We start from the raw sequence: 21,374 nt of genomic DNA, 5'->3' as shown, positions 1-21,374 counted from the left end.
ATAGCAGGACGGGAATTATGAGCGACTTGTAGAGTTTGGCTTTTGTTCGTCGAGAGAGGACTTTACTTTTCAATTGCCTACTCAGTCCGAAGTAGCACCTGTTGGCAAGAGCAATCCAGCGTTGGATTTCCAGGCTGACATTGTTGGTGGTGTTAATACTGGTTCTTAAATAGACGAAATTATCTACAACTTCAAAGTTATGACTGTCAACAGTGACGTGAGAGCCAAGTCGCGAGTGCGACGACTGTTTGTTTGACGACAGGAGATATTTGCCCTCGTTCACTGCCAGACCCATTTTCTGTGCTTCCTTGTCCAGCCTGGAGAAAGTAGAACTAACGGCGCGGGTTCTGGAGGCCGATGATATCAATATCATCGGCATATGCCAGCAGCTGTACACTCTTATAGAAGATTGTACCTTCTCGGTTTAGTTCTGCAGCTCGAATTATTTTCTCTAGAAGTAGTTTGAAAAAGTCACACGAAAGAGAGTCGCCTTGTCTGAAACCTCGTTTGGCTTGGAGAGGTCCTTCCCGTTCCTGACGGAGCTTTTGGTGTTGCTCAACGTCAGCGGTTTTGCGGGAAACCAAATTCAGACATCGCGGCGTAAAGGCAGCTCCTTTTGGTGGTGCCAAAGGCAGCTTTGAAATCGACGAAGAGGTGGTGAGTGTCGATTCTCTTTTCATGGGTCTTTTCCAAGATTTGGCACATGGTGAATATCTGGTCAGTTGTTGATTTACCAGGCCTGAAGCCACACTGAAGGTCCAATCAGTTTGTTGACGTTGGGCTTCAATCCTTCACACAATACGCTCTATAGAACCTTATACGCGATGTTGAGGAGGCTTATCCCACGGTAGTTGGCGTAGATTGTGGTATCAGAGCACACTTAAATTCCAATCTTTGGGCATGCTTTCATCCGACCATATTTTACAAAGAAACTATACTTAAGACTATACGTCTTAGCTGCATTTAATTTGGAACTTAAATTCGTATGTGAACTTTTTCATTTCGTCGTCTGATCGGTATCAGCGCATATATATGTACAAACATATATAATTGTGACTTTATTGAAAGGTGAATAGAAGAAAAAGAAAATAAGGAACCCCTTCATGCTTATACAAGAATATCATTGAATCAGTAAGGAGATTTATAGCTGAGGCTACATAAGATGAAGTAGATACCATAAATACAAATTAATAAAAGATTGCATTTTTAAGGTTAGAATTTTTCAGAAAAAGGTGTCGTGAGGAGCCTCGTAGGGTAAAGATTTTGGAAAACAGGTCTTAATTTAGTATTTTTATTAACCGAATTTTAGATTAGCTTATACGAGCCTGGAAGTAGATGTAAAAACTGATATAATTTCTATCAAATATCTGACAAAATTGGTTTTCATTTACTATGCAAAAGCCCTAATTAAATATTTGTTACAAAAAATTGAGAATATTTTACTTAAAGACCTTTTTCGCTTTCATATCCAGATTAGCACACTCAAAATGTGTTACGAATTGCTCGCCTTGGTGTTTATTTTATTTTCCTTCAATTCAATTAAAACTTACAAAAAAGTGCAACTATTGCTGCTAGCTTGACAGCTAACACAAGAAAAAGCTTAAAGCACATAAGCTATATACATATGCTTGCGAATTAGAATTTTAATCGGTTTTTTATGTCTACGAATGCATCTTCTTCACAATATTTTAATGCCTCAGCTCATGTGCCGTCAGCCAGAGGAAATGAGCATTTCACACGTGAGCACAAACACATGTTTGATAGCAGCAAATGAAATGAGTGAAATGAATTAGTTATGTGCATTTAAGTTATTAGCAGAAGTTATTTATATATGAATGGTTGTTTGCTTTGCTATGCTTTAATACGAATGCCTAGCAAAATGCACTTCACAAGCGCTAAATCTGTGTTTATGTTCTAACACGTCTAGCTTGAAGTTTAATTTAATTAATTTTGTTAATTTTATCTTATTTCATTTTCATTTAATTTTGTCAATGCTTTGAGAAGGAAGTAAAACGAACGAAGGATTGAAGGAATACTTGTAACATATGTATGTTACGTATACGACGTGTCGTCACTGGCACAATGTGTACTCTAGTATTTATTAGTCTACTATATAAATATTATATCATCTAAAGATTATAAAATTTGTTTTCTTCTGTCTTGTGTAAATTTGCTATTAAATTTTCTTAACCAAATACATAGATCTAATTTTTTTTTTGCATTCCGTTTATCAACTCACCGAATTCAAGTAAACATTTCCGCCAAACGAACTCATATTCAGTATGAGTCCATAGTAAACCAGATTCATGGTAAACCAAATGCAGAGAAAGCAAATTGTCACACAGCGCAGATAACCCGAATTGAAGAGGCTGATGCAATTTTGTGATGAGTCTTCCTGCGGTGGTGGTTTCAACATGGACTCGTAGTCTGGTGGTAGTTGCCGGCCATTGAATTTAGCGGCACGCTCGACTATACTCTTCACATCGGCAATGCGACCTTTGACCAAAAGCCAGCGCGGAGATTCGGGCACGACGAACCTGCAATGATTATGAAAAAGAATAAGTTACTACGATTAATTTGATAAGAATTATGCCATGTAACTTTGTAATGGTAAATAGTAACTCTGCTATATTTAATAGTATTAGTTTAATGTAGTTAAAAATAATAATTTTATTAGAAAAACGAGACGTTTTCGGATTACAAAAGAATAGTGTTGTTGGCGACTTTAGGTGTCTAAAACGCCTTCAACAGCGCTAGATGGTTGGATATGATATGATCGATGAAGCTTTAAAAACTTCTGAGCTGAGATAAGGAGCTACTTTATTAAGAGAAAACTCTTGTACCAAAATTTAGGGAGATCACGACATATGTAAAGCAGTCACGCCAGGAGCAGCATAAGGATCCATTCTAGACTCATCATCGGACATCAGCTATGACGCTATATTAAAACTCGATAAAAACTAGTAATTACAGCAAGAGGCACAGAAGAAGCGCCAAGAAAGCTTAATCAGTTCATGAGAGAGACGCAAGCATGACTCAGAATGATGATGAAAAAGCAGAGCTACTACTGCTAACAAATTAGCATATACCACTGAAAATAAGTACGCAAACGGCTACGGAGATTTTTAGGATGCAAAAAGCAGTAACCTTCTGGGTACAAATCCAGCACGCCACGCGAAAGGCAGCGAAATCACCTCCCAACTCAGCAGACTAATGGCCAACATAGGAGGTCACAGGCAAGTAAAGAGGAAGCTGCTAATATCGACGACAATCAGCGTACAATCAACCTTGATGATGCGGAAAGAATTTTATCCACGCCCATTTTCAAAAAAAAATCTTCTAGATATCTGAATGAGGACACTGGAGAAGAGGTGCGAGCTTTCTAGCTTTTTCACAGATGGGTCGAAGCTGGCAGAGAAAGTTGGTCCGTCAATCTTAACCACAAGACGAGGTGGCGGTAGAAGTACTGCTGCGAAGTGCAGCTTTTTTCAGGAAGGTGGGTATTCACTGTACGGTCAGAGCTAGTCAGGGAATGTCTCTTCTCTGGGGTACTGGCAACTGCAAAGCTAGAGGCTGGCTAGAGGAGACACTATGCCCCGCTCACATTGGAATGGGATTGAGTTGGAGCTCTTGCGTTTGCATTGAATCAATGGCCCTCACGTGTGCTGAATAGCCTTTTGGCCTAGGGTGGAATACAGGAGGTCTTCTGAACTACTTTCCCTTAGCACAGTTCATGTTAACGCAATAGTAGGGTTTCTTACTAGACTGTAAGACTGGAAATCTTGACGCACGCAAGTTGTCAAAGTTGTATGGCGAAGGTGGACAAATCCAGGCACTTTCTACTCCATTGCCCAGCCTTTGCAAGACTGAGGCTGAAGCTTCTCAGCAGTCTTACCTTCGGCGAACAAGAAGACAGTTCAAAGCACTTTGCCGATAACACACCGGATTGGCACATCAAATTTGAGTTGAATCGGAACACTAAATTAATATACCCTGGCCACAGCTATCTGAATCTTGTTTATATATATTCTTCTCACAGTTTAAGTGGCAATTTATTTAATAACTTAACATTTTTTATAAATATTTTTTTTCTTAATTTTTTTTAAATTTGTTTTTAGTTTCTTATTATTCTTAACGAAATTATAAAATAATATATCATAATATAAATTTTATTAACATCACACACAAAATTCGATCGACCAATTCAAAATCGAAGAAAAAGAAATCAAAACTTCAATCAATTTTCTAATGAATTGGTGTAAATAATTTCACTCTCAATTCGCAAAGACAGCAGACGAATATTTCCGAACTATTTATTTTCTTTTGTTATTGTTTTAATCGCAGTCTGTTTTCATAGCCTGCGCATGTTCATTTTACGATAAGAAACTAAAAAAAATATTTATTCCTTCGATCGACGCCCACACACGGAGCATAAACAACAAGTATCAAAAATCGCACGTCTACGTGAGAAAAATCAGTTTAGCTACATACACATACTACACACATACAGATGCTTTAATATGTTTCTCAGCATATTTTGACTAAAAAATTAGAACTTCTCATGTGTTTAATTATTTAACGCAAAATCAAACTGTCAGTTCTCATTAAGTTTTTTTTTTTTAATTTGATTACTTAATGAAGCGATTAATTTTTACTATGAGCATTATGTTTGTATTTTGAATATCGGGTACAGTTTTAAATACCGTTAAGTTGATACTCACCATAGAAAGCAAAGAAATATTCCCGGTAGGCCGATGCAGAGTTGTAGCCGCTGATAGTCCTGCGTCAGATAGGCGATGCCGGCGATCAACATGTACGATATTGGCAGTGGAAATAAATTGTACATGCCGGCTATGGTACGCCATTTGCCGTCCACATACTCAATGGCCAAAATGAGACCAGCATATGTGACGGACACGGAGACTAAACCTAGTAGGGCGCGAAGCAGCAGAAACATTTCCAAAGATTTTGGGAAATACAGCACCAAACCTGTGAGAAAAACAGTGAAGATAATTTTATAAATTGCTTTACATTAGATTATAATCGCTTTAAAATTTACTTTTTGTTAAATAAATAAAAAAGTCTCAAAAAACAAGTATAAAATAGTAAGGAAGGGCTAAGTTCAGGTGCAACCGAACATTTTATACTTTTTCAACCTTCAATAATCAAAGCCATGGAAATACCTTAAGGTGTAAAAAAATAGTATAAAGTCAGCCGAATGTTCGAAAATCCTGATATTACTTGTATATGAGCTAGGTCAAGTTTTCAATGTTTCCATTTTAGGCACAAAGATACACTGTTATGAGCCAAACACGCTCTCTCATTTTCATTGGGATAACTCAAATATTGGCCGAGATATGCGATACAAAGTCATCCCGAATTCCGAAAATCTCTATATTAAGTATATGGGGCTAAGGGAAGTATTGGTCCAATTCTACCCATTTTTGACATACATATGTACATACCATTATAAAACATTTTTGACATGCATACATACATACATACCATTATAAGAGAAGGATTATCCCTTAATTTCAGTTATATATTCCACACATTAGTCGAAATTTTCGATCAAAAGTCAACTATAGGCACCGGGGTCTAAATATCCGGTACCTAGGGGTTTGAGCAGTTTTTATTTAATTTAAACAATTTTGAGTCATAAAATGGCACACACCAAATACATTATTCGTGCAAAGTTTTATCCCGTTATATTAATTGCTTCTTGATTTCTGTACTGGAATTGAATGAATGAAGTGGAATTTAATATTGTGATATATGGAAAGTAGGCGTGGTTGTTGTTCGATTTCGTCCAATTTCATAATATAATATGCAAATGTAAAAAAGAATACAACCTACAAAATTTTGTCGAAATCGGCTGGTCGGGTTCTGAAATATGGTATTTCCCCATAAAGTGGGCTTCCATAAAGCTTTCTAATACCATCACGGTGGTAAAATTTAATGTCTCTAGCGTATTTAGTTATTCATTTATCGCGCTTTTAGAAGTTTTTAACGTTATATGGGGAGTGAGCGGGTTATCATCCATTTTCACACTGTCGGTAGAAGTTCTTATAATATTTGTGCTTAGCAAATTTGGTTGTTGTAGCTTAAGTGGTTTAGGAGATATGTACATTAAACTTGTTAGAGGGCGGGGCCACGCCCAGTTTTCAAAAAATTTTGCCCACAGGTGCCCCTTGCCACTGCGATATTGTGTACCAAATTACAGTTTTATATCTTAGTTTAGTGCTTAGTTATGGCACTTTATATGTTTTCGGTTAATGGCGATTCGTGGGCGTGTCAGTGGTCCGATTACGCCCGTCTACAAACTGGAATGAATAAAATCGGATGAAAACTTGCCCTAGACCTCATAAAACTAACCGGTCTCATGTACCTGTGGGTACTTCCTTGGCTTTAATCCTTGCAAGTTGCAAGAGTCTGCAATGTTCGGTTATACAAATACTTTGCACTGCCTTGATGTTATATGAAATTTTTATAAGGTGGCAACATTGATTAAAGGATTTTCTTCCATATATTGACTATTAAGGCGTTTCTTTTTGATAATTAGAAGATATTATCACACTGTTCTATTCATTTCTAAGTTAAAATAAAACCAGTGAGAGAGAGGCAGATATTCGGGGTGGTATTAGAGTGTGAAAGTTCATCATACATTCTTGTGGGATCAGAACTATAATTGGAAGAGAGAACAGTGCTGTAAAATTAGTAGGAGAGATTTTATCATTTATACTTTTGAAATCTAACCTTTTAACGACGAGTCTTCTATAATACTGCTATGCAACATAAAATATTGTAACTTATTTTGAGAATAATAGAGCGATTCAAAAAGGCAAATACCGTCTACAACATATTTCTTCGAAATGACCTCTTTAAGCTAACTGAGATCAAATTGCTGGTCCAAATATAAGTACCTTTTTATATATTTATCTTTAGGTTTCTGAGACGGAAACGACTTATAGAAAATGGAATATTGCATACACTCTTCAAGTTATGCGTCCGCAAGGAATTTAACCCGTAGATAGGTCACTTTCGTTTGTTTTTCCAATGCTTAAAGTATAAGGTAGGATATACTTTTTATCTACATACATATAGTAAATAAATAAAATTCAAAATAAACACTTATGTTCCACACCACTTCCAAACTATTTGAGTATACAAAAGCTTCTCGTTTTGAAATGAAAGAGCAATCTTAATCCTTCGCTCCATCTCAATTATTCTCGATTGTGGTTATTATCTTGTGCTTGCAATTAAATTTCAACATTGTACACTTGCAGTTGACTTTGACATTTACCACTGACCAGTGTCAGCCTAGCTGCTAAAACAACAAATGTCAACAACAATGCAACAGTGAATAAGTGTTTGTAAAAACAACAACTACAATGGTACACACCTCCACAATGGCTATTGATTGTGGCTACAACTGGCAGGAATTGACTCTGAACTTGACAATCAATGCCGCCACTCTAACAAGGCTGCCAATCAAATAAGCCATTAACTGAAGCAGGTGTTTGCGTATGTATGTGTGCACTACAAACACATATATACTGTGTGCGGCAGCCACTTCTGATTGTGTAGATTGAATTGGCAACAGTTGCTGCCGGTGCTTAGACACCACCAACAAAAGGCGTTAGCAAGCATCGAATCAATGACTTCAAGTGGCTGCAGCAATGCATACTTGTGCATTTGTTGTTATCCACATGTATGCATGACTAAAGGTACACAAATAGCAGCAGAGTCCAAGTCAAACTTTGGTATTTTTTGGTATTTTGGTGTAAAAACGCTCTCTCTCAAATTGGACTAAGTAAATATGACTGAAGACCTCTTAAAAAATTTGAAACATCTTCTCTTGTATTAAAATCTCCAAGCACTGATGTTCTTCTAGGCCACATTGATCCTTTATAGCAAAAAAAGAGTGGACTCCAGTTCCAAGAATCCGCTACTTCAACAGGTCCGAATTATTAAAATTACCACCGCTTCTCGTATATTATTGTATAATCCGTCGAAAGTTACTTTAAATTAGCAATCGAAGAAGGAAAAGATAATCGTCACACACCACCTCTTCGTCGATTTCAAGGCTCGAAAATATTCTGCCCACAAAACTAATACGGCTGTGTAAACTGATGTTGAGCAATACCAAAAGCTCCGTCAGGATCGGGAAGAACCTCTCCGAGTCGTTCGATACCAAGCAAGGTTTCAGACAAAACGACTTTCTATTGTGGGACTTCTTTAACCTACTAATGGAGAAAATAATTCGAGCTGCAGATCTAAATAGAGAAGCTACAATCTTCTATAAGAGTGTACAGCTGCTGGTGCATGCCGGTGATATTGATATCATTGGCTTTAACAAACGCGCCGTTAGTTCTGCTTTCTTCAGAATGAATAAGGAAGCGAAGCAAATGGGTCTGATAGTGAACGAGGACCCTGTCATAAAATTAACAGTCGTCGCATTTGCGACTTGGCTTCCACGTCACTGTTGACAGTCATAACTTCGAAGTCATAGATAAATTCGTCTATCTTGGAACCACTATTAACAAAAACATTAATGTCAGCCTCGAAATCGAAAATAACTTTTTTCATAGGTGCTACTTTGGACTAAGTAAACGATTGAAAAGTAAAGTCCTCTCATGACGAACAAAGACCAAATTCTACAAGTTACTTATCATCCCCGTCCTGTTATATGATGCAGAGGCATGGACGATGACAACATCTGATGAAGCAGAGAAGGGGAAATACCTCCACTCCGTTAAAAAGAGCAGATGCCCATGGACCTGGAAACATTGAGTACGTTAACAGATTTGTCCTGCATTTTTTACGTCCCAGTCCCTGGACTCTTTGGCCTCAGCAGCGCTAGCAATTAGGAATGTAGTTTTACAGATTTATGTTAATCTAGTTAGCAGCTAACCGAAACATGTTTCAAAAAACTGAGGTATAATAGAACCTAGAACTAATGATGTTGATGCAGACCTGATCTGATATTCTTGTCTTAACTGACAGTCGACAGATTCAATTTAGCTCTAACTTCTATTCCTGAGAGTGATATTTAACCACGAGCTCATATACTTCCCCGGCAAGGATATGACAATGTAACAGCAAAGTAAGGAAAATACTATTATTTCGTTTTTTAAAGCTAAGCTTGGCTAGCAAAGCTAAAAGCGGAAAAAAGTAATTTTCGCAACACCAAAAAGAGGTTCTTAACTGGAATCTGGCAACTAATGTCATGGTACATCCCTAAGTGTAGATAAATCTAGGAAATTTAAAGAAAGCTCCAAACGACTACTAAGCTTTAACTAGAACTTTTTTCCTGCAAGCTAAAGCTGAAAGCTGACATTTTTTTATGTTTCTTATTGTATTTAGAAATTAGACACTGCTTGCTAAGAAGCTTGCCTAAAAAGAACAATAACATCGTCTAATAAAAAGAGTTTCCATGGCAAATATTTGGACTCATAAAATAAGCTTTTATTGCCAGACTTTGAATTCCAGTTGAATGAAATTTGTCGACATTATTCTTACTAAGGCATTTTAATATAAATATTTGTTGCCTTTTGTTGGCACACACTTACCGAATATCGTCTGCAGCACAGCAGATACGAAGAGCATCTTCTTGCGGCCGAATTTATCCGACAAATAGCCCGACAGTATGCCACCTGTTGCCACACCCAGCAGAAAGAACATCTCCGCCACATTCTTAATGTACTCCTTGTCGCACACCAAATCCCACTGTGAAGTCCATGTGTTGCCCAAATTGTCATTGGCGTCGTATTCCCAAGCGGTGCAGGGTATGCGTGTCTCATTCTGCACAACTGCCAGCGGTGAGAGCAGATAACTGTGAAATGCCGACACTGCCGAGACGTCGTGTGGTAAAATGCCTTGTGATTGCTGTTGTTGGCGTATCAGTTGTTGCAATGCTGGCTAGTGTATGTGGATGCGTGTGTATTTGAGATAAATGCGGTCACATAGCATGCAACAGTGCACAGTTAGGTGCATGGCAGCGGAAAGAAATTGCAAAGAGAGGAAGAGCGAAAGTGAGAGTAGGCATTAAATTGTCGAATTTGTAGAAATTTCACGCTTGGCTGCACGGCGCGCCGCGTATGCAACACAAGCAGTAGACACACGCATGCACAAGCCGGCCACCGTGTGATTGAGGGGGGTCATACGACAAAGTATGGCTGCGGAAATTTCGGCAATTTGCAGCTAATCCTCTGGTCTTGTGGCAGCCGTGTGCGTTGTGTTGTGTTTGCAGTATTGTTGTTGTTTTGATATTTACCTGCAGCTGCAAGCTGTCGTTGCCCACTTGACTCCAGTCTATATTCGCCTGAAAGCAATTGTCCTGCGAATCGCTCAGATTGCGCCACACATCCACCGGCAAGTGTTGTAAGTGCGGCGGTCGGCTGCACCAGAAGTTTTTGTTGATCGCCTGCAGCGAAACATAAATGAGAAATGCATTTGTATATATAATACCCTTCACAGGTGAATTATTTTTAACAGAAAATGGTATAAGGAGTTTTGTTTTTTGATTATGGCCGAACAGTTTGTATAAGAGATATATAGTACGCTATAGTGGCTCGATTTAAACAATTTGTTCGGAGATTGTTATGTTGTCTTGGGCAAAACTGCATGCCAAAGTACCCAAGGTACGTGAAAAAGTCTTTTCTTGGTTCTAACCGTTCAGTTTGTATAGCAGCTATATGCTATAGTGGTCCGATGTCGGCGTTTCCGGCAAATAAGCAGCTTTTTGAGGAGAAAAGGACATCTGAAATTAAAGATCCATACCTCAACAGCCGGGAAGACTAGTTTGGCTAGACAGACAAACAAACGGCAATGGTTAAATCGTCTCAGCTTGTCATGCGTATAGAGTCTCCAACGATTCTTTACAGATGTTAAAAACTTCGTGACAAACTTTATTAACACCTTATTCAGGGTATAAAGCATCAAAACAATTAGCATTTCATTTCAATTTTCACTCAGAACCCACACAAATACGCGCCACTCATGAAAATTTGCGCTCACTACCTCAACGCTTGCTGACTCACCTGATAAACCGACGACGATATGTGAAATGTATTCGGCACCTGAAACAGCGACAATAGCATTGTCATTAGGCATTGCCACTTGCCGAAATGCCCCACCAAATCGCCAATTACATCGGTCTCATCTTCACCATTGCTGCTCGTGCTTAGGTGTGGTTCCCGCCGCGTGGTTGGCGCTGTCGCTAGCGGTGAGGGGCCATTATTGGCGGCGATCGTGCCGCTGTTTGCTCTTGCGTTCGCCGCTGACGTCACTGTTGTTGTCGTCGTGTTCGTCGTTGTATTGGCAGGTGGCGCTTCGCTCGTTGCAGTGTTGTTGATCTCATTGGAATTGGAATTTTTACGTTTCGCCGTCATTTGTTTGTGTTTTTTGTACAGCGGTTGCTGTTGATATTGTTGCGCTTGTGCTTGTGACGTCACAGTAGTTGTTGTTGCTGGTATTAATTTACAGTCATTAGCTGTGTGTGTGTGCGTTGGGGACGGTTGTTTGCGGTTATGTTGATTACCAAACGGTGTGGCTGCAATTAGAACGAGAGGGAATCATGAGATTATATGCTTCAGTTGAATTTCTGATATCTGTACAGAGCTAATATTCCAATTATTGAAAACTTAAATACAAAATTCGGATATTGGAATACAATATTTGTATAACCGGAAGTATTTTCACAATTTTCGAGAATAGTAGATAACAGGCTAGAATGGGGTTAAGCTCGCAGCAGCCGAACTTTACATACTCTGTTTGCTCTGTTTATTCGCAAACCTATTTCATCCATTTTCGCATTCCAATTATCCATGGCAACATATTCAATTAATTTTTTAACATATCTTACTATTATATCGATGGTAAAAAGTTAACTTTATATTAGGTATATGAGGGATAAGCTAGGTATTGAACCGATTTTTAAGGGGTTACATGGGTTTATGGCTTTCAAAAAATCGATTTTTTTATTATCTTATTAAATTCTAGAACACCTCTACAATTATGTCCTAAATTTTCAAGTCGATCCAAGTAATAAGAAACAGCCTTGAGAACTTGTGCGCTCGAGGCTAGCTAAGCTAAGTATAAGTAAGGTCTTTGAGATACAATTCTTAAAGACTTGGACAAAGGATTTTTTCATTACATTCTTTGAAATTTTCACTGAATTTTTATTTTTTTTTTTGTAAAATTGTCTACCGAAAATCCAATTCTCAGTTTTTTTTCCTTTGTCCAAGTTCTGAGTTAAGGTTTTAACTAAAACATGTATTTTTCACTTTTTTTCCAAAAATTTCAGAATTTCTTTGTTAATTGTGTACGAGTATGTTTGCAACAATAAAAAGTTCTAATAAAATATTTCATTTTTGATATGAGAAAAAAATTGTTGAAAAAGGTTGTTTTTTACCCGAGGAAACCCATGTAACCCTTTAAAACTAGTATCAGGAACGGCCCAATTTAATTTCATTAAGATTTATTTTAATTGACCAATAATCTGGTATAAATTGGGCTATGGGTGCTTAAGTGTCTTATCCGATATCGGGAATCAGAAAATTTATTGTCCCAATTCGACAATTTTGAGTGAGTGAGTGTCTTTTAGGGCACGTGATTTTCAAGAAGAAATATAACGCATATAATTTAATGTTCTGGTTAAGAATTTACATTTATAAGAAAGATAAGTATTTGCTATGAATAAATTCCAGCCGTGAAACCCAAATTCAACCACTTTTTGCAGCAATTGGTGCCGCATGCTAGAAATAACGCACTAAGACGTCAATAGTCTCGGTCTTAGCTGCGCACACAAGCGACTTCACATAACTCCACAGAATAAAAAGCAGCGGTTATAAATCGCACGATCTTTTTCGAATCAAAAGACGTCCACATCAACATCCTTCAATACAAACAGAAAAAAATCATTAATCATGGCTCTATTAGCGTTCATTGTTGTCTGAGACATTAGGACCGGGCTCATTTCTTAAGAAGTATGGACCAAATATTCCGTCTACCCATAACGGCGTTTCAATAATGGCTTTTGGATAATCATCACTTCAAATGCCATATGTTTGTTTATTAACGTACGTGAAAATCAGAATCGGTGGTCATTTAGCTTTGGATCCATTCACTGAACGTGCAAAACGCTTGATGGTTGCTCAGCTTCAATTCTTTGGAATTGGATTTTGAAAGTCTCCAAACCAAGGTCCGCCAAATCTTCCATAAAGTGGATAGGTCCAGCTTTAATTGTTACGCGCGACGGCGGATGAACTCATTTGGGTCATCTTCGCTATACTGCTCCACAGCAGCAATGTTTAAGAATGAAAATTTCGTTTATTTTTGTCAGAAACTGAAAAGTACGAATGTGCAGGGTGTCAAGCAACCGAATATAACAATAGCATGGGACTTCGTTGTTTAAATACTTTGTGTTATTTTCTAACGCGTGATCCAATTAGATTTATTTTTTCAATAGCATTTTTTTGACAGATCATGCGTAAGTCGAGTAAAGCTATCATGCTTTTTCTGTTCCGTATTGCTTGGCCTTTCATCAAGAATAGACTTACGCCTGAAGCATCTGTTTTACGCGCTTTGTTAACTTTATGATCAATATAATCGGCCTACTGAGAATCCCATTCGGAGCACCATCACCCATCTTGAGACTCAGCATTCATTTTTGGATAATATTCGACCGAATAGACCATGTCCAAGTGAAGAAAATATAGCAGCCGTAGCTGAGAGTGTACACGAAGACCGTGGAGTGTCGACTTGACGGCGCCATTCGCAGCAACTTGGTCTGACGTATGGAACGACTTGACGCATTTTACGTCGAGATCTTAAATTGAAAGCGTACACAATGCAGCTTGTACAATAACTAAAGCCGTTCGACCTTCACCAACCGACTTCGCTTCGTTCAATGGACTATTGAAAAGTTCCAAGAAGATCCGACGTTGCGTCCTTTGGACTCTTGAAAAGTTCCAAGAAGAGCCGACGTTTTCGAGCCAAATTTCGTTCAGCGATGAGGCCCATTTTTGGCTCAATGGGTACGTAAACAAGTAAAATTGCAGCTTTTGAGACGAAGAGCAACCTGAAGAGATTCAAGAGCTGTCATTTTATTCATAAAAAAAAACGGTTTGGTGTGGTTTGTGGGCCATTAGAATCATCGATCCATATTTTTTCAAAAATGATGCCGATGAGAACGTAACCACTAATGGCGACCATTATAGATGATAAATGACTGTTTGATGCCTGAAATTACGAACTTTACTTTCTTGGCGAGATTTGGTTTCAACAAGACGGTGCCATTTCTCACATCTATCAATGGATTTATTGAAAGAACACTTCGGTGGGCAAATATTTCACGTTTTGGTCCGATCGATGAGCCCTCAAGATCGTGTAATATTACACCGTTAGACTTCTTCCAGTGAGGATATGTAAAGTTTAAAGTCTATGCGGACAATCCCGTTTTGATTCAGACCTTGGAGCAAAACATCATCGAAAGTTACCAGTCGAAATGATCGAACGAGTCATTGAAAATTGGACTTAAAGGATGGACTAGCCAAGACGTAGCCGCAGCCAACATTTGAAGGATATGTTCATCTAAAAGTAAATGCCAAAGAATGTTCTTTCAAATGATAATAAATCACCACTAAATTTGAAGTTTATGTGGTTTTCTTAAAAAAAGTAAGAAACCTCAAAATATATCACCCTTTATTTTTTGCTAATTAATTCTTTCTTTCCAATTAATTAAACATTCCACTGATTCATTTATAAATTTTTCTTGCAATTATCCTCTTTATCATTTCTAATTTCATTTAGCTGTTGTTGCCTTTTTGTGTTTAAATGATTGCGCTTCGCTTAAGAGTGAACGCAATCTCATTAGGCCACAGATTACAAGCAGTCAGTGAACTGAAATTGGCCTTTGACCTCCCTGCAATTCTTCTTTCCTGCTATTTTACGATTTTTCGTACACATGTTTGTTGTGATTTGCCTTTGACCACATTCAGTAGCAGGCTTCTTTGTTGCTGATTTATTGCTTTATTTATTTATTTGTCGTTTTCTTTGTGAAATTGTTTGTTGCTACAAGGCATTCCTGGCTGAAACACACACAAATTTATATGTATAGGATTCTGCTCCCTCGGCACTGCTTACTAAATAAGATGGCCATAGGTGATGTTTGCCGTTGAATTTGCCAATTTTGTGTACAAATACCTATGGATTTGTGTGTGCGTGTGGGCGTTTGTGCTTATTGAATGCTTTGCGTGCGTTCAATGCCTTCTTGACTTAAGTGAATTGGTCAAACTTCTTTACGCTCGGTTGAACTGTTCTCTGCTTTCTGTACTTTCTGTTGTATGTGAGTGACATTAAGTGTACATATGTATATAGGCAGATATGAGTTTGCATATGTATGTGTATAGTAGGGTGGCACTTAAATATTAACAGAAAGTATGTATGTATGTACATCCCATCGCTTAAATTCCTACACTTTTGATTATAGCGGGGTTTTCAATAGGGGCGCTACAAAAGTAGACCGATAGGGACAGTATATTTTTTCTCGCTCTTTTGACAATTCTCTTCAATAAGGTTTGCCATTTTATCATGAAAAGATATACGATCCAACAACGAGTTGAAATTATTTAAAATTAACTACCAAAACTCGGAATCATTGGCCTCAACTTTAAGAGCGCTATGCCCAATTTATGGTCGTCATAATCATCCTGTCAGATCAACAATTGAGCGTCTAGTGGAAAAATTTGAATCCGCAGGCACAGTAAAAAATGTTTACATGCCAGTAAGGCATATTGCTGTCGTGAGGACATCAATTGAAGAAGACAAAGTCAGTCTCTCACTCATTGTTCTCAAACGTTGCGCATCTCTGTGACGTCGTTGTGGCGAATTTTGCGAAAGATCTTGGCCTATATTCTTAAAAGATCAAATTGTGCGAGAGCAGAAGCTGCTTGAGCACCAGAATCGTCGTATGTTCGTGAATTGGGCTGAGCAAAAACTTGAAAATGATCCGGATTTTCATCGAAAAATTATCTTCAACGATCATGCTCATTTCTTGCTGAATGCTTCGTCAATAAGTAAAGTATGCGTTATTGGTCAGGCAGGAATCCACACGTACTCCATGAGTCATCACTGCATCCCGAAAAAATTACGGTTTGGTGCGGTTTATGGGCCGGCGGCGTCATTGGGCCGTACTTCTCCCGTGATGATCAAGACCGCAACATTACTGTGAATAGGAATCACTATCACTCAATGATAACCGAATATTTTTGGCCCGAATCGGATGATATGGACTGGGACAACATGTGGTTTCAACAGGATGGCGTAGGAATAAAAATTTCATTGATATCCCAAACCCAAGATAGCGATCTTATTGAAAAATATGTTACATAAATGAAGGTATTAGGTATAAACAAATTTTAAAAGAACTTAGCGTTCATCGCTTCACAGTGAGCAGGGATATTAGGTACTCTTAAAATGACAACTGAACGTGTACATCATAGCATTCACGATTACTTGGGTATGAAAAAGCTATGTGTAAAATGGGTTCTTTTGACGAAAAACAACGACGAGTTGATTATTCGGGGAGCAGTGTTTGGAGATGTTCAAGCGTGAAAATCCCGATTTTTTTCATAGATGCATGAAAACATTACAAAGAATTTCACTACGAGGTCCAATCGAAAGTCATCCGAGTGCACTGCACACGATGAAACCGCTCCACAGCGTCGGAAAACGTAACAGTCGGTTGGCAAGGTTATGGCGTCTGAATTTTGGAAATAATTTATTTTATTTATTGACTACCCTGAAAAAGGGAGAACCATCAAGAGCGAGTATTACATAGCGTTATTGGACCATTTGAAAGATGAAAGCGGTGAAAAATGGCGGCATTTGAAGAAAAAGAAAGTGCACTCTCACGAAGTCAGAAGTTGTTGAAACCGATGGTAAAAGCCATGAATTGGGCATCGAATTACTTCTGCATCCTCAGCGAATTTTTGCGTCCTCAGATCTGGAAGTAATGCTCGCTGTGAAGAAATTTTCTTCGAATGAAGAGGTGATTGCCGCAATTGTGGCCTATTTTGAAGCAAAAGACAAATCGTGCTACAAAAATGGTATCGAAAAGTTGACGAGTTGCTATAATCAATACCTCGAAGGGAACTACATATGTTGAAAAAAGAGAACGAATTTTGACAAAAAAATAAATTTGTTTTATTATGGCTGGACAGGGACTTTTCAATTGACCTATTATAATCAAAATTTTGTGTAAAATCTAGAACTTTGAGGTTGCAAAACAATGGAATTAAGGGATAACGCATGAAGAATTAGGCGATTTTCAGGATTTTTTTTTAAAGAAGAAGAAAGTACTTGATTGAATATTTCAAACTTCTTTGGAGATAATAAGGTACATATATTTTCAGCTAAACATATTTTAAGATTTTAAACTTAAAGATATTTCCTATACAACGACCTACATATTGTTGAAAAATAAATTGCGAGGAAATTAAGTGCAGTCTTCAACACTCGAATCCATTTCTCAAAATTTTGTTTTATCATTTCATTGACTTAATGGCGAAACTTTATTGGAAAAAGCTCTTAAAAAGCGCACTGTATAACTTGACTGTGAACTGTGTAGGCATGTATGCATGTTTGTACGTATGTACATAAGTATTTATTTATTTATGCTGACCGGCACGGACACAGACAGCCAGCTCTGATTGGGTTTACTTTTTATTTACTATTCCGTTTTTCTGCTTTTATGCGCGTCAGTAAATGTGAAAAGTTTCGCAATTCGACGAAAAAACACAAATAAATAAAATCATTATGCGTATAAGCCTGAGTGTGTGTGTAAGTGTGCAGACTTTGTCCGTTTGGCGTTGGAAAGTTGCTTGTAATCCTTTTGTAAGTTCTCTAATCCTTTTAAGCAGACTTCAGTTGCTACAACAACAAAAGAAAACTGGCAGCACTGCAGCTTTTGTATTTTTTTGCCAATTTTTATACCCTGAACAGGGTATATTTATTAAGTTTGCCACGTATCTTGTATCAACCAACGTTAAAAGTCGGGATGCTATAAAGTACATATACATGATAACCATCATGAGCTGAGTCGATTGAGACATATTCGTCTGTCTATATGCGAGCTAGTCCCTCCGTTTTTTAGATATCGGCTTGAAATTTGGCATATATCTTTTCCTCCTTAAGAAGCTTTTCATTTCTCAAAATCACCGATTTCGGACCTCTATAGCACATAGTTGACATCCAAACTGAACGATCGGAATCAAGTGCTTATACCGACAGCTTTTTCATTTAAAGAGATATCTTCATTAAATTTGGCATGGGATATTGTCCAAAGCAACGCTGTAATATTCGAAGAAATTGTTCATATCGGACCACTATAGCATATAGCTGCCATACAAACCAAACGATCGAAATCAAGCGCTTGTATGACAAACTTTTGTATTTGTGAAGGGTATTATAGTTTCGGTGTAAACGAAGTTCACATTTTACTTGTTTCTTTTATTTTTGTTTCGCATTCAGTTTAGTCAGTAGTGTTTAGTTTGCTGATACCGCTCATAACAGTAAGTGTATAAAGAGCTTGGAGTAATTTAATTTGTACTAATCTAGCATTAGCAGTGATTCACTGACACATTACCGTTAGTTCGAGTGACTACATGTGTATGTGTGTGTATACATATGGGTCTTAAGTATAATATGTGCCCAGCTCTACGAACAAAAGAGTTGAATAAGCAATGAAATAACGCTAACAAATCCGCGCAGAGCAAATAAAAGAACACGCTCTAAGCCAACTTCACTAAGAGTTCGCTAAATTAATTAAAGTTGCGCTGAACTTGGTTCTGCATACAAAGGAGCTGCGTGTGTTAATTACGAGTGCGGAATTGGAAATCTATTATTTATATTATTAATTTAACGCCACACAATACTATTGCTAATTGATATTACATTTGCTTTGCATTTCTTACACATTTAGTATTTTATATTTTCTTAGTTAAGAGTTAACTAGCGTAAGTGAGTTCTCAAGCTTTGTTTGCTTAATTCTTGGCACTATCGTACGGTAGTTGTGTTGAGTTCAAGCTGTAAGACTAAAGTGTGGCGGATTGAAGAGCGAACGGGACAAGGGAGCTTTAATGAAAGACTAGAAGGTCTTAATTAATGTTTCCATAGGTTAACTCCAAGTGCAAACGATGCAAGATGAAAATACTAAAAGTCCGTTTAGTCGTAACAAAAAACGCTTTTTCAGAAACACTAAATTCTTACGGAAAAAATGAGCAGAATTTATAAAGTTATTTCTTACATTTTAGTCTACTCACAAACGCGCGAACTCAGTAGCGTTGGTCAGCGACCAGCACTTGTAGGATTGCGAAAGCCTTCAGTCGCAAAGGTGAAGGCAAAATATCCATGGAACTAAATTAGGTTCATAATATTTTCAAACAGGCTAAATGTTTTTGGAGGACGTACGAAGATATGGGGAAACATATACACTTTCTACTTCAATGTCCAGCTTTCTTCCAAAATGAAGCATCTTGGTTCCATGCTGATGCCTTCTCTGGTATAATATAGATACATGGTCAGGAACCAAAATGATAGCGGAATAAAACTTTACAGATATAATACGGTTTGATGAAAAATATATAGCTTCTTCTTGTTTAATGAAATCTCGATTATTACTTTATCATGCAGCAGTATAAATTGTTCAGTGACACCCGAACTTAGCCCTTCCTTACTTGTTTTTGTTGAAGAGCGAATTTAGCATTCAGTTTAGTCAGTAGTGTTTAGTTTGCTGATACTGCTCATAACAGTAAGTGTATAAAGAGCTTGGAGTAATTTAATTTGTACTAATCTAGCATTAGCAGTGATTCACTGACACATTACCGTTAGTTCGAGTGACTACATGTGTATGTGTATGTATACATATGGGTCGACAGTTTGTGCCCAGCTCTACGAACAAAAAGTTGAATAAGCAATGAAATAACGCTAATAATCCGCGAAAGATGATCAATTGAAAGAAACGAACGCCAACTTCACCAGAGGTCGCTAAATTAATTAAAAAATTCATGTTCTGTATACAAAGGAGCTGGGTGTAAGAATACTGGAGCGCGGAATTGGAAATCTATTATTTATATTATTAATTTAACGCCACACAATACTATTGCTAATTGATATTACATTTGCTTTGCATTTCTTACACACAGAGTGTTTTTTATTTTCTTAAAAAACTAGCAAAGCAAGCCAGTTCTCAAGCTTTGTTTGCTTAATTCTTGGCACTATCGTACGGTAGTTGTGTTGAGTTCAAGCTGTAAGACTAAAGTGTAGTGGATTGAAGAGCAAAGGGGACAAGGGAGCTTTAATGAAAGACTAGAAGGTCTTAATTCATGGTTCCATAGGTTAACTCCAAGTGCAAACGATGCAAGATATACATACTTGTACTTTAGTCGTATTCGATTCGCTTTTTCCCTACTCACTTAATTGGAGCTCTCTTCAATGAAATAAATGAGTATAATTTATAAAATTTCTTACATTTTTTCACAAACGCGCGAACTCAGTATTGTCAGCGACCATCACTTGTGGGATTGCTACGTTGCGCAAAAGTAAGGCAACTATCATGGAACTACTTCTTAGAAAACAATGCTAAATGTTTTGGATTACGTGGAAACATCTAGACACTTTTCACTTAATGTGCCTTCTTTCGCAAAGGCATCGAACCACCTTGAGCTTTGTGAGGGCATATTTTGCTTTGTTTAAGGAATTACGTAATAAATACATATATTTTAAATGCAATAAACCCACGATATGTTGCACAAATACCGCAATAAAACGATTAAATAATGATTACAAATAACTGTCCACAAAACTTTCCCCCTCATGTGCTTTTTAAACTGTGCTAATCGGCGAAAGTAAAGCGAACGCCAGCCAGTTATTTGGTCCAACTAACTTTAAGCATTAAATAAAAGCGATGTTGCATGCAACATGGGTGCACACTGACATCACATACAACCGCCGAGAGAAAGCACAAATTAAGTCTCAGTGAACTTTATCATGTACGCTTCCATAATTCTACACACACATACACACATTATATGTAACGGGTGATCCAAGCAGTAGTACTTTTTTCAATCGCCTTTTTTGATAGATCACGCGTGAGTCGTGTCCAGCTTTCATGTTATTTTTGTTCAGTATTGTTTGGCACTTCATCCATCTTGAGACCCAGCATTCATTATTGGACATCATTCGACCGAATAGGTCCCGTCCAACACGCAGTGAAAAAAATTAAGCACTCGTAAACGAGAGTGTACACGAAGACCATGGAGAGTCCATTCGGCGCCGTTCACAGCAACTCCGACTGACGTATAGAACGACTT

At 37.7% G+C, this 21,374-nt stretch overlaps 1 protein-coding gene across 2 annotated transcripts in view; it reads right to left on the bottom strand.

Moving 5' to 3' along the window:
- The window catches only part of LOC126768105 (organic cation transporter protein), a 102,850-nt gene that overhangs the window by 9,440 nt on the left and 72,036 nt on the right, over nucleotides 1-21,374 (bottom strand). For both annotated transcript variants that reach the window (XM_050485999.1, XM_050486000.1), the window contains exons 2-6: nucleotides 11,043-11,554; nucleotides 10,277-10,426; nucleotides 9,573-9,921; nucleotides 4,722-4,989; nucleotides 2,240-2,537 (exon numbers count right to left, since the gene is read on the bottom strand). In XM_050485999.1, the coding sequence (XP_050341956.1) occupies nucleotides 2,240-2,537; nucleotides 4,722-4,989; nucleotides 9,573-9,921; nucleotides 10,277-10,426; nucleotides 11,043-11,554 (1,577 nt within the window). The remainder of the gene's footprint in view (nucleotides 1-2,239; nucleotides 2,538-4,721; nucleotides 4,990-9,572; nucleotides 9,922-10,276; nucleotides 10,427-11,042; nucleotides 11,555-21,374) is intronic.

This window comes from Bactrocera neohumeralis, chromosome 2, assembly GCF_024586455.1.
Source record: "Bactrocera neohumeralis isolate Rockhampton chromosome 2, APGP_CSIRO_Bneo_wtdbg2-racon-allhic-juicebox.fasta_v2, whole genome shotgun sequence".
NCBI lineage: Eukaryota > Metazoa > Arthropoda > Insecta > Diptera > Tephritidae > Bactrocera > Bactrocera neohumeralis.
This window is presented reverse-complemented; position numbering and strand designations above follow the sequence as displayed.